The 16,038-nt window shown below is 39.2% G+C and overlaps 1 protein-coding gene across 1 annotated transcript in view; it reads right to left on the bottom strand.

Moving 5' to 3' along the window:
- Window positions 1–4,007: 4,007 nt before the first annotated feature.
- LOC149172997 (long chain acyl-CoA synthetase 4-like) overlaps window positions 4,008–16,038 on the bottom strand; it is a 100,241-nt gene continuing 88,210 nt past the window's right edge. Inside the window, exons 2-4 of the mRNA XM_089426536.1 lie at window positions 4,446–4,861; window positions 4,339–4,358; window positions 4,008–4,200 (exon numbers count right to left, since the gene is read on the bottom strand). Coding sequence (XP_089282662.1) covers window positions 4,008–4,200; window positions 4,339–4,358; window positions 4,446–4,861 — 629 coding nt within the window. The remainder of the gene's footprint in view (window positions 4,201–4,338; window positions 4,359–4,445; window positions 4,862–16,038) is intronic.

Raw genomic sequence — 16,038 nt, 5'->3', positions numbered from 1 at the left:
ATTCTCCTCTGTGATGCTATCATTCGAAGATAGAGCCTCTGAAGGCAAAACCGGGTCAACTGCCGTATCAACCTTTTGACTTTCGTCAGGCATGGATCCAGACGGTTCATTTTCAATGATAGGTGCTTCGGCTAACCACCTGGGTGGGTGAGCCGAGTTCTCAACTAGTGAGGGACTTGGCAGGAGTCTTTGATATCCAGGAGGAAGATGCGCTTGTAAAATCGGGCGATCTTCCTGAACTCTTTTTGCCTCGTCTAAGAAGGGACAACGGTGGATGGCGTGGTCACCTTCACACAGTCTGGAGGGAAATTTAGCTTTCCCGCTCTGTCCTGGGGCTTCACTCCCACTAGTTGATGGTGAGCAGTCGACATGGCTATCAGAGGTCGATGCTACCGAATTGTGCAAACGGGGGGACGAGTCCCTTAGTATCCGGGGGATACAGGGACAATCTCTATGGAAGTGGTCTCCCTTGCATATGACACATGGCGATTTAGGCCTTACGAGTGCTGTGTGTGGATTTCTGTTAGATGACACTTGTTTGCCCCCAGTCGCCTTAGGCTCCTTCTTCTTCTTTTCTTTCTTCTTCTTCTCCTTCTTCTCCTTAGGAACCCGGTTTTTTGTTCGACCAGTTCCGTCAAGCGAAGAGGAAGGAGGGGGGAAGATGAAGTGGAAGGCTAGGAGGCAACTCTTGTCTGATCTAACTGTTGACTCGAATGTTCAGGAATGGTGGTATTCTGAACGACATTGTTTGAAAAGAGCCAGACTGGTAGGCCAATTGTCAGTCCTGGAAGCGACAATGTGGCCATGTGGGGCGCATCAACATCTCCCCAAGAGGAGAAGGGACTAGGATTTCCACCAAGGGGAACTCCTTGGTTGGTGTGCTCCATCTTTTCAACCTAAAGATCAACGCAGGATTAAAGGGTGATTTTTCCGTTTAAAATAAATTGTTAACGACGCTTTAGACAAAACTTGCTTTTTCACTTTTAAAGAGTCGAGAAAAAGCTAAAGATGACTCTAGTCTCCTTCGATGTTTTAATGAGCCCGAAGTGACAAATGCTTGGATGGACTTTTTCTGTTATAGAGTCTGAAAAAGGCCAAAAGAAACTGCTCTGGAGTTCTAGGCAGAGGGTGTTCCAAACTTTTCGCTAAACCGTAGAATACTTTTTAGGGTACGGGCGGTCGATCTTCGTGAATGCTGTGTTCACTGCATTGCGATCAGTAGGGCGGCCGACACGGTTTCCTAAGGATAAAGGATATATGCCTATAGGGGTCTCCCAATATATACGCGACGGTACGTGGGAGCACAATCCGTACTAGCACTATCGTCCCTCAGGAGGAATCACCCACCTTCCACGAGATCGACAGTCACTAGGCTTAACGACGCCCAAACACGTCTCTAGCCTAGACCTCTATGTTGTGCGTTATGTTACAAAGCGTTGTTAGGTTCATTCAGTTTATTTTAGGTTGATCTTTTTAAAGTTTTCCTTTCAAGGTTCACCACGAGATGTATGATACAAATTCCTAAATGCAGTCTAAAGATGATAAGCAAGCTTCATTCTTTCTTCAACTTTGAAAATCCTAGCTACTAAGGGAAAAGAAAGACACTATCTTTTCTCAAAGAGCAATCAGCACACTCTAATGCACTTTTCCTAAATCCAACATGCAAACCATCAAATGCAAAATGCACAATGCAGGTGTTTGTTTTCCGCTTTCTTAGTATTAATGCCTACAAAGAAAGCTTTTTGCACAACTTTGAATTTGCTTTTAAATGATCAATACAAACAAGTTCACTTTTTCAAAATCAGAGAAGATAGAAGAGATTACACTACTTAACGATTTTCGAAATAAAAAACTTGTTTTGACACTTCAAAAGAGACAAATTCAAACCAATAAGCAAAAGTAAATCTATAATCAATCTGCAAACAGCCAATGAACTCTCTTCTAAGATCACAATCAATCAGATCTGAATCAAAGGCTACAGGATGACCACTTTACTCATGCAAAGGAAAACTGTAAATGACGCCACAAACACATAAAAACACTCACAGTATTTTTGTACAAAAGGAGGCAGAATCTAAGCAAAGAAAAGGGGTTATCAGACTGGTACCTATGCTGGTTAAAGGCTGCAAAAAATAGAGATCAAAATAGGGCAACAGACAGCAGAGAACCCCAGCTGCACAAGGCTAAACTGGTTCAGCGCAAGTTCAACACTGTGGGTTTGACATTCAGCGCAGGTAGCCTTCACGGGACCTGCATTGAAATAAAAACTGCCTTCACAGTGTCTGTGCTGAAGGAGAAACTCTCGTTTCCCCTGGGTTCTGGGTCATAAAATGCTCAAAAATCAACTGTTTCAGGCCAAATCAGAAACACAAGCAAGGTATAAACAGAGGGATGCTTTGAGAGGGTACTAAAGACTATCACAAGTGTTATCACAAAATCAAGCACTGAAGGCTGCTAATCAGTTAGACTCTGTGTAACTATTTCAAACCAGACTTTTGACTAAGGCTTAGCCTCCTTAGCCTGAGAGGGCTCTCTCAAAGGGGTTACTGATTTTAAATATTGATGAGATGGCTAACTCTTGCAAAGTAAATTTAACATATGAATTGGCTGGACAGACTTTACAAAGATTTCCATTGGGCTCATGGAGTTAATCATTATTTCAGCAAACTATAAAACCACTCATTCATGGAAGTCAGGGCATGTAATGTTTAAATACTCAAGACACCTCTCAAATAAACCTCAACTTACAAATACACACAGGAAATCAGAGCAGCAGAGTGAATTCTGAGTGATTGTGTATCTATAAAGCTGTAAAACATAAAGGATAAAACAAAACACATATATCTTGAGCATCTGAAACAATGTATGAATCCTGAGAAGAAGAAGCAGTCATTTGTATTACTGAAAACAAGTTCTTACATAAGCCAAAATAAACTTTGTTTCTCAAAAACATCCAACCTTAATTACATAGATCATTCAGCTATATATAGACACATCCTTCTAACTACTTAGAGCTTCCTCCTCCAGCATGAGGGGAGCTCGATGACTGTCACTAATGACACCTATTTGCTTTTAACAAACTCATAAATTCAATAAGGAACTAACTGTAGTGTTTAAGAGTCCTAAACCAACCATAACTCTAACTCTATCTTCTTCATAAATTGATTCCTCCTTGCAGCTTTGACACCTGGCTTTCTCTTCGTTCAGCTGAGATGGCATGAGATGGCATAAGATGGGCAATTAATGTCCCATGCTGGCTTTGAATACCGAAGGCTTTGATCTGTTCTGTATTGGCTGAAAATATCCCTAAATTTTCGGTTCTGGTCCCCCATCACCGAGTATGCAGCAGTGGATACTTTAATTCTTTAATAACCCAAGAGAATAGGGTAACACCATGCTCCTGATATGCTAGAGGCTTCCTTGGTAGACAGGTGTGCCAACCAAAACTTTTCGTATGCAGCTCTTCTCCAAACCCTAATCACCGAGAATAAAGTGACTTTATAACCAAAAATCTTAAACTTAGGTTAAAAGATTTCACCTTTTGTTAAAGGTACACCTGGAAAATGTTGAATGGCTGTAGCAGCTTCCTTTGATCCCTTTCATGTCACTGAGGTGTTCCCTTTGCAAATTTCTGATTCTCCCATCAAACTGTTTGCCTGCGTTTTAAAAACAACACCTACAACAGTTTCGCAGTTTCGTAGCGCGCTGCGAAACTGCGAAACTGTTTTAAACAATTTCAATTTCCCCTGAGATTTTAACTGCTCTGCCACCTTGCTCACAAATAACTTATCAATGCTCATAACATTCATGCTTGAAATTCTTGCAAATCCTGGAGCGGATGACATTACAGTTAAATGAAATTCATCAGCAGAAAAATCTCTAAACTAATGCATTTCATTCATTGTGCGGACGAGAGAGCTTTCCTAGGAGAAAACTTTTGTCAAATACTACCAGCTATTCAACATTCGATTCTGTACATTGCCTGCAGATTGGAGGGCAGTAGTCGGTCAACTAAAGTTACACTCGAAACCCTTTAACTTGCTACTTTTAGCAACTGCATTAAGTTCATTCAAAATGTATTCTTTTGCCTTGGGATTTTGGCACAATGCAGTAAAATCTCCAGTTTGTCCATTATCTGTGACCCAAATTTCAAGTGCTCTTTGATTAGGTATAACAACAGCAACCAGACAAGATTCAAAGCTATTTCCATAAACCCAAATCGAATCAATAGCAGAACACTGGCCATACACATTCTAGAGATTTTCCACTGCGACATATTCTCCTTGTGAAAGCTTAAATACATTTTTTTCTATCAATGATTTTTAGTGCTCCATTCGCCTGCCACTCCCCAATGTCACCTGTGTGAAACCAACCATCAACCAAAACCTCATTTGTAAGGTCTTCACGCTTGTAATAACCAGCAAGGTTTTTCCCCTTATACAAACCTCTCCACGCGGTACTTCTGAAAGTGCATCATATCCCATTTCAGGGACAGACTCAAGGCAGACATCAATATTCGGAACAGGTGGACCAACAGTCCCAATCATTGACATTACATTTTGTAGGGAAACAAAACTTCCTGCACAAGTTTCTATCAAACCATAGCCCTGTACAACATGGCAACAAGTGACTACTCGTAGAAACTCTGCCACATGTTTTGCAAGTGGAGCTGCTCCTGATATCATTACACGGACACGTCCTCCCAGACCTTGTTTAATCTTGCTGAAGACAACTTTATCAAAAAGTGGAGATGCTTTTTCATGTTTCAACCCTTTGCGCATATTATTAAGCTTGTATTTGTATGCAAATTCAAACACTTTTCTATTCAAAAATCCTCCAGCAGCGATCTTCTGGTTTAAACCTGAATATATGCGATCAAAGACACGTGGGACACCACAGAAGACCGTTGGCTTTAGTTCTGCAATATCCTCCACCAAAAGCTACTCGCTTCTTCTGCATCATTCATGGAAACCTTTATCACACAAATTTCGATTGATCTAATTCGGGAGAATTATCATCCAAAAACATCAAATGAGGAATGGCAGGATGCCAGGTGGATAATGTTTTGAAGTCGAGGGTGAAAATGTAGATCAGTACAAAATGTCGAGGATATAGAAGAAATGTGCTCGGGATCAATAACATTAGTTGAGGCAGGGATAATGTTTGAGTACATAGGACTAGAGTTCAGTTTCTTACTTAAAGATGGTAATGAAAATCGAGAAAAGGGATTTTCTTGGTTAGAATCCACTGGTTCAGGGGAATTGGATGATATTGACTATGGCACGAGACGTTGAAAAGATGAGTTATCCTTAGCAAAGGTTGGACCCTCGGATTTACTGGTATTAGAAGTTTGAAAGGCAATAGTGGTAGAAATAGCTTGGACGCCATGATGAACCAACTTTAGTGCTTCCTTCAGCAGTGAACCGAGCAATCTCGTTCCTCCATTGAATAACAGCTACCATGAGACAAACAACAAGGGTGCCTTTAACCTGAGGTAGTACCTTGCAATCACTAAAACTGTCACCTTCAGATTCAGAACTGATGACAAGCATACACGCAGGAACTTGAGAGCATGCCTCCTGTAAAGTGCATCCACCCCAGAGCTATTTTGCATGACAGCTGCTATGGATTCGAACAAATCCCCAATTTTGTAGCGCAGCCTAAAACATGTTGCGCTGCGAAAACACTTAAAAATTATTACATGAGCTACGAAATAACCTAAAGAGCTTTGTGAGCGGTTTTGAAATTTTGGCATTAGAATTTTCAGTGATAACAACAAGGATCATCAAATCATTTGTGGATCCATTGTTTAGATCATAGACAAGTCCAGCAACTGGATCAAAGCAGCAACTTTCTACTTTGCATCTGGGAAAGATGCAGTTCGATTGTTGCTGTCAAGTCTATAAAGTAAACAAATGACAGAAACACAAATGAAATGAATAAAAAAATTGTCCCCAGTGGAGTCGCCAATTTGTTGTGGGGAAAAATGCCTATGCAGGACGATCCTATCCACCTAAGGTGTGACAGTGCCTTAGCAACAAACAGATACAACTATTCTGGTTTCTTCCTTTATGAAATGTGAAAGAGGGGAGATCAATAGACTTACCGTTGTCTTCCGTTTGTCCCTCGATCTAGATCCTCTTTTCTTTGGGTGTTCACAGCTACTTGCCTCCTCGCTTGCTCAAGAGAACAGCTACTTGATTCCCACGAGATCACAAGAGAACAGCTACCTGTGACAAGAGAACAGCTACTTGCGACAAGAGAAGAACACAACACAAAGGCATATATTCATATTCATAAATGATTAAGGATTAGAAGTAAATAAAATACACTAATGCAATCATATAAATACACCAGTATATAGGAGAAAACCAAGATAGCTTTATTGATTGATAACAAGGTTCAGGAAGAGATACAACCCAGAGGGCTCCAATCCAGCATCTCCTTCCCAGTAGAATGGTATTCCTTCTTCAGCTCCCTTCAAAGCATTAATCACCCAATGTTTCCAGTCTCAAACCAACAACAATTCTTTGCAATAACAAAATTCCAGCCTCTAGATCTCATGGAGGAGAGATCTATATATAGTTATTTTGGAGAGAGGATGAGTCAGCTTGAGATCTTACTAGTGTCCTCTCCCTCTCTCAGTTCTTGACTCCACTTGGAGGTTCTTGCTTCCACTTGGAGATTTGGAACCTCTTACTCATCACCAGTCGAATTCCCTGAGGCAAGTGTCATTTTGGAAGCTTCCTGAGCATTGACACATTGGGGAATGAGCTTGCCACATGTCCAAACTCGCTCAGCGCAGGTAGCTAGTGTTGGAGTTGACATTCAACGCAGGTAGCCAGTGTAGCAGTTGACATTCAGCGCAGATGCTCAGTGGAGCAGTTGACATGATCCTGAATTGACTTGTTTTTGAGTGGTTTCAGGTGGAGAACTTCTGTGAATTGCTGTGGTTAGTTAGCCTTGTTCCTCTAGGGGTAGGAACAACATGTTTAGGGACTTTGGATCCCTTAGATTATGGACATTTCATGCTCAATGCTGTAAGGCACAAAAATGTCTATAACAGGTGGCCATAGCGGGAATGCCACTTCACTTTCTTCCTTATGATCATGGTAGGTTGGCTCTTGATGAGACCCCCTATCCTTCATTTGACAAACCATATTAGCAAATCATATAAACATTTTTCTCTATTTTTCTCTTTTATAAAGTACTTTCCTATTTATACACAAAGGGTGGTTCAACACTCCTTAAGAGTAGGAATGGTGGAAGAAGTCTTAACATCTCAATAGAAAAATATACCCTTTGTCTTTATTCCTTAATAATGATCAAAGAGGATTATGGGAATTTAGAAAGAACCATCATGATAAAGATAACCAATCATATCAGTATTAGTAGAATAATGACAACAAAGTGATCAATAGTTGTGTCCTTTCCTCTTTTCTCCTATCAATTCAAAGCAATTTCTTGTAAAAAAATAGCCATTTTATGTAATTTGCTGACTTCATTATCCTCTAGCTTTGTATTCATTGCATAAGTGTATAGCTGTGCTCTAAATCACAAGCAAAAGGAAGAAAAATACTCGAAACTATTGTACATTGAGAAGAACAGTAGCTGTCCTTTAATTGGAACAGCAAAGAAAACAAGTGCAACTAAAAGAAATGTGAAAATGTTGTCCTTTCAAAAAGGAACAACAGCAAAATGAAGGTGTTCCTCCTTCGAAAAGGAATAGCAGAAACACAAGTGTCATTCCTTTGGAAAAGGAACAATAGTAAATGCAAGTGTTGTTCCTTCGGAAAAAGGAACAACAAAAACAAAAGTGTTATTCCTTCAAAAAGGGAACAACAAAAACGAAATTTTTTTTCCTTCGGAAAAAGGAACAATAGAAAACAAAAGTGCTATTCCTTCAAAAAAAAGGAACAACAAAAAACAAAAGTGTTGTTCTTTCAGAAAAGGAACAACAAAAATGAAAGTGTTGTTCCTTCGGAAAAAGGAACAGCAGAAAAGAAAAGTGTTGTTCCTTCAGAAAAGGAACAACAAAAATGAAAGTGTTGTTCCTTCTAAAAAAGGAACAGTAGAAAAATGCAAGTGTTGTTCCTTCGAAAAAGGAACAACAGAAAGCGAAAGTGTTGTTCCTTCAGAAAAAGGAACAACAAACAATGCAAGTGTTGTTCCTTCCAAAAAGGAACAACAAAACGGCGAAAATGTTGTTCCTTCTGAAAGGAACAATAGAATGAAAAAGTGTTGTTCCTTCGAAAAGGAACAACAAAAATGATGGAACTACTGTTCCTTCGAAAAGGAACAGCAAAATGCAGAGGTGTTGTTCCTTGAAAAAGGAACAACAAAATGGTGAGAATGTTGTTTCTTCCTAAAAGGAACAGCAAAATGCAAATACAAAAATATGTATAGAAAATAATTTACTCTAACAAAACAAAAGAATTATGTACAGAATGTAAGAATAGTCGAATCACTTAATGAACTAGAGGTGAGGAAGATTTCTCTTCCTCCACAAAAATCTGCATGTCGGAGTCTTCCCGGAGTTGCTGGTAGAAGGATTCCCGAGTAAGTGGTTTGTGGTATAATCGAACTCAGTGGCCGTTTGCCTTAAAGGTATGTCCAGATCCATCAATGTTGGTTAGAGTAATGGTGCCATTATCATGTACCTTTTGGATTTTGTATGGCCCTAGCCAGTGAGCCTGAAGTTTCCCCGGAAAATCCTGAAACCTAGAATCGTATAGGAGCACCCAATCTCCTTCGTGGAAGAATTTATTTTTAATGAGGGTGTCATTCCATTTAGCTCATTGTTGTTGGATCAATGCAGTGTGTTGAAGGGCAGAGAGCCTGATTTCATCGAGCTCATTGATCTGTTGTAATCTATTAATTTGTGCCTTGTTTAAATCTAGACCGACTTCTTGTGTTGTTCACAGTGTCTATATTTCGAATTCTATTGGAAAGATGGGTTCCTTTCCAAATACTAGCTGGTATGGTGAATAACCAGTAGTGCTTCTCCATGTTGTTCTGTAAACCCACAAGGCTTCCAACAATCTTGTAGCCCAATCGCGTCTGTGTGACGCAATGGTTTTTGTCAAGATTGCTTCTATTATTTTATTGGTGCCTTATGCTTGACCATTTGCTTGTGGGTGGTATGGAGTAGTAATTTTATGCTGGATATGACAGTTTTTTAGTGTTGCAACAATATTGTTACCAGCAAACTGTGATCCTCCATCCATAATTATATCTATTGGGAGGCCATATTGCACAAATATATGGAACAAGAACTGTATGACGGAATCCTCTGTAGCTCTTGGCAATGCCTCTACTTCAACCCATTTGGTGACATATTCTGTTGCTACCAAAATATATGTTTTCTGGTTCGATGATGGGTTAATTGGACCAACAAAATCGAGGGCCCATCGTTCAAATGGTTCAATGACTAGCTGTGGGTTTAGGGGCATTTTGTCGGACTGTCCAGGGCGTCCTACTCTTTGGCAGCTGTCACAAGCTTGAACGAACTTCTTTGCATCTTTGAAGATCGTGGGCCAATAATACCCTATTTGCAGCACCTTGTGACCAGTTCTCTGATCCGCGAAATGTCTGCCACACGGTCCGTCGTGACAAGCTTTCAAAATGTCAAAAATTTCATCTTCACAGACGCATCTCCTGATGTGCATATCTGCCCCTGTATGGAACAGGTAGCCCCCAATCCAAGAAAATCGAGTACTACGCTGGACAATCTATTTTCGTTCATTGGGGGTTAGATGTTTTGGTAATTTTCCTACTGCTAAATAATTTGCAACGTCAGCATACTAGGGTGTTTTAACAGTGACAGTGAACAAATGTTCATCTGGAAATTGATCTTCAACTGCTACTGCATCCAGTGGTTTTGGCATTTGTGAGAGAAAGTTAGCTACAAGATTTTCTTTTCCAGGTCGGTCCTTTATTGTGATATCGAATTCCTGCAATAAAATCATCCATCTGGTTACTCTACCATTTGTGATTGATTTATTTGCTAAATATTTTATGGCAGAGTGATCTGTATATAAGATAACTGGATATCCAGTGATATAATGCCTAAATTTATTGACAGCATGTATTACAGCTAAAAATTCCTTTTCAGTAACAGTATAGTTCAATTCAATAGGAGATAAATTCTTGCTAATATAATAAATTCATATGTTTTTTTATCTTCTTCCTACCCAAGGACTGCTCCAATAGTTGTATCTAAAGCATCTGATGAAATTTGAAATGGCAGGTCCCAATTTGGACCTATGAGTACTGGGATTGTTGACACAAGATTTTTCAGATCCTCAAAAGCATGGTCACATTTATCTGTCCAAACAAAGTCAACATTGCCTGTTAGTGCATATAAAGGTGTAGCAATATGAGATAAATGTTCTATAAATCTTCTATAATAACTAGAAAATCCAAGAAAGCTACGTACCTCTGTCTGAGTGGTAGGAGTGGGAATTAGCAAAATTATTTGAATTTTGGCTGGATCTACCTGTATTCCAGCTACTGACGTATAATGGCCTAAAATAAGTCCTTCAGTCATCATCATATAGAATTTTTCATGGCTCAAATAGAGCCTGGTGGCAATGCACCGTTGTAGCACTTTTTCTAGTGTGTCTAATGCTAGGTCAAAATCATCTTCGTATGGTGCAAAGTCATCCATGTATACTTTGAGCCCTTCATTTATTAAATTTGAAAAGATGATGAGGATAGCCCTTTGAAATGTGGCAGTGGCATTGCATAGGCCAAAAGGTAAAACTCTGTAGGCAAATGTTCCCTAAGGACAAGTAAAACTAGTTTTATCTTCGTCTTTAGGGGCAATCTGAATCTGATTGTATCCACTAAAGCCATCTAAGAAAGAAAAGAATTTCTTTCCTGCTAAGGTGTCTAATACCTGGTCAATGAATGGAAGGGGAAAGTGGTCTTTTTGTGTTGCTTTATTTAGCTCTCTATAATCTACACAAATCCTCCATTTTCCATTCTTCTTTGGCACCACAACAAGTGGAGAGACCCATTTGCTATCAGAGATAGGGTAGATGAAGTTCACATCTAAAAGTTTTTGAAGTTCAACTTTTACAATGTCTTTTAGATGAGGGTTAAGTCTCCTTTGTGGTTGGAAAACAGGTCTTGCATCCTTCTCTATGTAAATGTGGTGTGTACATAACTGGGGATTGATTCCTTTCATCTCAGGGTAATCCCATGCAAATGCTTCTTTGTATTTTCTCAGTAGTTGGATCAGAATTTCTTCTTGTTCGGGAGTCAAGTTGCCATTAATGTTTAAAGCTTTTCCTGGCTCAATTTCTACAGTTTTTCTATTTGAGACGGAGGTAGTAGGTATTGTTTGATCATGAGTTTCTTTAAGAGGATCTTCTTCTAAATCATTATCAAATGCTACTTCTATCATGTGACATTGTATGTGGGATCTAGATTCAGCTTGGCTAATAAAATTGTTAATGACATCATCCTTCGTTTGATTTTTGAAATCAAGAACATCTTCTATGGTTAATGGGGATCTAATATTTTCGGTGAGGTATGATACAAGATGTTTGTTAGTTCTTATTATTGTGACACTTGGCTAGGCTAGAGGATATAAAGCTAGATTCTTGATATTAGCCCCCGTGGTTATGGTCATACTACATTGTCGGCAGCCAATATAAGCGTCATCAGTTGCAAGCCAAGGTTGGCCTAAAATCAATAGATGTCCATCAAGTTAGTTTTTGGGGTTTATTATCAGAAAATTGGTAGGATACTCCCAGGAATCAACGGATACCATGAAATCATGCAGTGTGCCTTCTGGCCTAACCATAGATCGGTCAGCTAGTTCTAATAAAGTGGAAGTTGGTTCTACTGATGTAATGCCCAGTTTTTGACAAGTGTTGGTTGTTAAGATATTGATTGTGGCTCCTAGATCAACTAAGGCATTTGAAAAGGTTTGTCCATTGATTTGTACGGTTACTATTAGATTTCCTAGGTCTTCATATTTAATGGGTGTTTCTTTCCTTGATAATAGATCGGATAAGGTACCAACTACTTGGATTGTTGGGTTATTTGTTATTCTCCTCCCTGGTTTTTTATTACATAGCTCTTTGATGGTCTTTGCATATATTGGGATGTCTTGGATGGCTTGGAGGAGTGGGATTTATAATTTTTTCAGTTCTCTTAGAATGTCAAAATCAGGATGTTTTATAGGTCGAGGTATAATTAATCGTTCTGGGAATGGAGGAGAAGATGTGGTTGCTTGATCATGAGTTTGTTGTCTGATCACATCCTCTTCTTGTGGTGGTTGTTCTAGCAGTAACTTATTCTCAACTTGAGCAGTTTTATCTCCCTCTGTTTCTATAATGCACCTAGATCTTAATTGAAGATCATTACACTCCTTTAGATCGGTTTCTGGTTTTGGTGTTTCAATTATTTGGATAGATTGAACTAGTCTATTATTTGGATTAGGGTTGGGCTAGGCTGGGAGTTGCAGTCTTAAGTTAGATTGGGGGTTTTGTTGTAATGCTGGCAGTGTAGGTTGAGGGAGCGAAATGGTTCCTACTAGCTGATTCATTGGTCTTTTCCAGTTTTTCTGCCAGGCTTGACTCTGTGAAGTAGGAGGGGACCATTGTGTTGGATATACATTGTTTTTCCAATATGGTGGGGTATAGGGAAAATTTGGCCAATTGGGTTGACTTGCTTGGTTTGGCCATGGTGATGATGAAGGAAATGGTTGTTGTGACCAATTTGAGAAGGGAGGTTGATTTTGCCACATTGTATTATATTGTTGAGCATGATATTGTGGAGGCTGAAAAGAAGAAGCTGGATCTGGGAACATACCTAATTTTTGCGGCTGCCATTGATGGTGTTGATTGAGTAGGTACACTGGTTCTGGCTCTTCTTCCACTTCCTTGTATACTGCTTTCAATCCAGGAAGTGAGGGACAGCTTTCTGTAGAGTGGTCTTTTGTACAAATGGCGCAAACTTGAACTGTGTCTAATGGATACTCCTTGTGGCTGTGTTTCTTTCTGCATCTGGGACAGAAGATTGCCAAATTTTGTTCTGCCTCTGTTTGCTTCTGTTTGGCCTGCATAATATCAAGTTGTGTTGTCAAAGTCCCCAATATTTCAGTTTTAAAATTTTCTAATAAATTTCCAATTTCTACACAAGTTACTCCTTTTGCAGAGATCTTGCTGTCTCTTGTAAACCTGTCATGTTTCGCTGGTTTTAATCTTGTGTTGCCTCTTGAGCTCCTGATACATAAATCAATAATTTCAGCAAAATTTTCCTGATAAAAATCTCGTTTTCCCATAATATTTAGTGTTTCAGTCCATTGTTCCTTCATTCCTCTAATTGATGTTGTTTTTAATACATTATCAGGTAGGGGTAATGATGCATAAGGAGATCTTTGAAGATTATACAGGAAACGTTCAACATACTCTTCTAATGTTTCATTCGATCTAGCTACCATCTAAAATATTGCATCTTTTAATTCTCTAGACCTACAATAGTCCTGATATTTCTTTAGAAAAGCATCTTTCATTTGATCCTAGTTTTTTAACACCACCACCCAATCCCATAAACCATCTTAAAGCAGCCCCTTTTAATGTAGAGGGAAACAATTTTAGTTTCTGTGGATCAGTGGTATAGTCATATCCTCTACACAACGCATCAAATTCAAATACGAATGCATCCAGATCTTCTGATGTAAGGCCATGTAATGTAGGGATATGCTGTAGAGGGATTTCTTTCATTGGTGCATTAGCTGCAGTATCCACAATGGGATATTGCAGTGTAGAGGTTTGGGTGTTTGGCTGGTTCAGGGCCATTTTGTCAAATATATGCCAATAACCTTCTGGGATATCTAGGAGGGTGTTCCTAGGCTATCGAGGGGAAATGGCTTCAATAGGAATGACCTTAACAACACTTCCTTTATCTGGGATGATGAGAGTGCCTAATGTCTAGGTGGATTTTGGTTCTTGAGGCTCTTCAACTTCGTTATAAATGATTTTTGCAGCACTTCCCTTATCTGGGCTACTTAATGGCTGAATTATCCCAAGAGGAGATCTTGGTTCTTCAGTTTCCCTTGTTTCTCCCCTCCCTTCGCAGAAGTTGCTAAGGTTCCCTTCTTGCTGATTTTGGGCTAGAATTCTCAATTTCTTGAAAATCTTGCTCTTCGGTTTGACTATGCACCTTAGCGAAGGCTACAGATGGTGATCCTGTGGCCTGAAGGGAACTGGTAGGTTGTCTAGAAGCAACTTTTCTAGGTCCTACTGAAGGCTGAGATTCTTCTTTCTTAAGGATTTCGCCTATAAAGGTCGATCGGCCAAGGGTCGCTGACCCCTTAGCTTTATCAGACTTGGGTAGTGGTTTAGGATTCTTTTCAGGCTTTTTCTACTTAGTCATGCACACAAATCAAATGCTAATTTTTACGCAAAAAACAGAAACAAATCTGCAGGAAAGTGGGTAGGGGACCAGGGCTATTACGTGCTCCGTACGCAGGTTCTTACCTTCCATTTTTAAAACCCAGTTCTCTCCTAGCGGGTTCTTACATCACTTTGGAAAAGAAACAAATGGCTACACTCTTCCCCAACAATGGAACCAAAATGTCGAGCAGTAAAAAGGGTCATTTTGACCTCTATTTACCCTACATTAACTTGTGAATCCAGGAACGTTTTGTTATCTCAAAGAGTGTACTCAGTTTGAGGCAGTCATTTGTCAGAGTAATGCTAGTAGTATAGTGCTCTGAATACAAGAGTAAATGGATGCTTGAAATAAGATCTACTTATAGAAAAGGAACTTAAAACTCAAATCATGCACTTAGAAAGCTACAACAATTTATCAGTAATGGGTACAATAATGGTAACTCTTCCCTCTGTAAACTGATGTAGTTAAAAGACAATCAAGGAAAAGATCATCAATCTAGGAACTAGACAACATATGTTAATGCTCACTATAGTCTCCGATCGTTCTGCACACCAAAGCAATGATAATTCAAATTACAGGAAACGGAACAACAACTACTCTTATGAACAATCAAAACCTCAATCTACGGAAATGAATGCAACAGTAATTATATCCTACAGGAATTAAGTAACAATCCTTACTCTAAAGATAAGTCGGACAGCAAACAGAAATGAAATATAGAATAGCAACTTGTACAACAAACCAAGTTGAATATCACACACGACACGCTTAATATTGAAAGGAACAGTAATCTGGCTTCGATACAACAAGTATAAATCACAGTTATAGAGAGTAGCAATTGTGATTCGCAAAGGAACAACAATCCCAATTGAACAACAATCGTGTTTAAGTGTAAACCATAAATAAATATAATAATACCTATTTATGAATGTACAGCACGGTTACTCTGTAATTGAACAGCAATTGAAATCTGTAAGGAACAACAATGTTATATCAATGGTTAAAAGAACAACATTGCATTACAAAGTTAGAATGAACAACACAACATTCCTGTTACAGAGAACATCATTACTTAGTCGAGCATAAACAAAATATAATAGAACTGTTATGTAAAACAACAAGACACATCAGATTATTGAATAGGGCTAATGAAGGAAATCAAACCACACACGAATTGGAGATAATGGTACAGGAGCAAGTGTTCCACCAGGGTTGGGCCCTTAGCCTCCAGGGACACACCACTTGAGATTAGTCCAGAATCAAAGATGGAATGATAACCAGATTTATATTAAAGCATTAAAACAGAGTTACAGTGAATCACTCTTCAATGAGATTTGATGATAAAAGTTTCAAATGCAAAGGAGAATTTCATAAAAACAACAACAGTTCGTCCCCCGGGCTAGTAGTGCTGCCCCTTCTTATAACAGCTGAGTGGAGATATCAACAATACAAAAAATCATTAAGATAGTGATCCCTCAGGATCAAAAGATCCCGAGGGATTCGCAAAACTATTAATTCTCAGTTATCCTCTTGTTCTCTTGCGCTGATTTGGTATATCCTTTCCCCTTTCCTGGCTGATACGCTCCAATTTGGATCGCCTTGTTTGCATGTGGTTCCCTATCAAAG

This window comes from Pinus tabuliformis, chromosome 4_2 (assembly GCF_031772625.1).
Source record: "Pinus tabuliformis cultivar Carrire ecotype Pingquan chromosome 4_2, CPIR1, whole genome shotgun sequence".
NCBI lineage: Eukaryota > Viridiplantae > Streptophyta > Pinopsida > Pinales > Pinaceae > Pinus > Pinus tabuliformis.
Note: the sequence above shows the minus strand (reverse complement) of the source record. Positions and strands in the feature narration are given on the sequence as shown.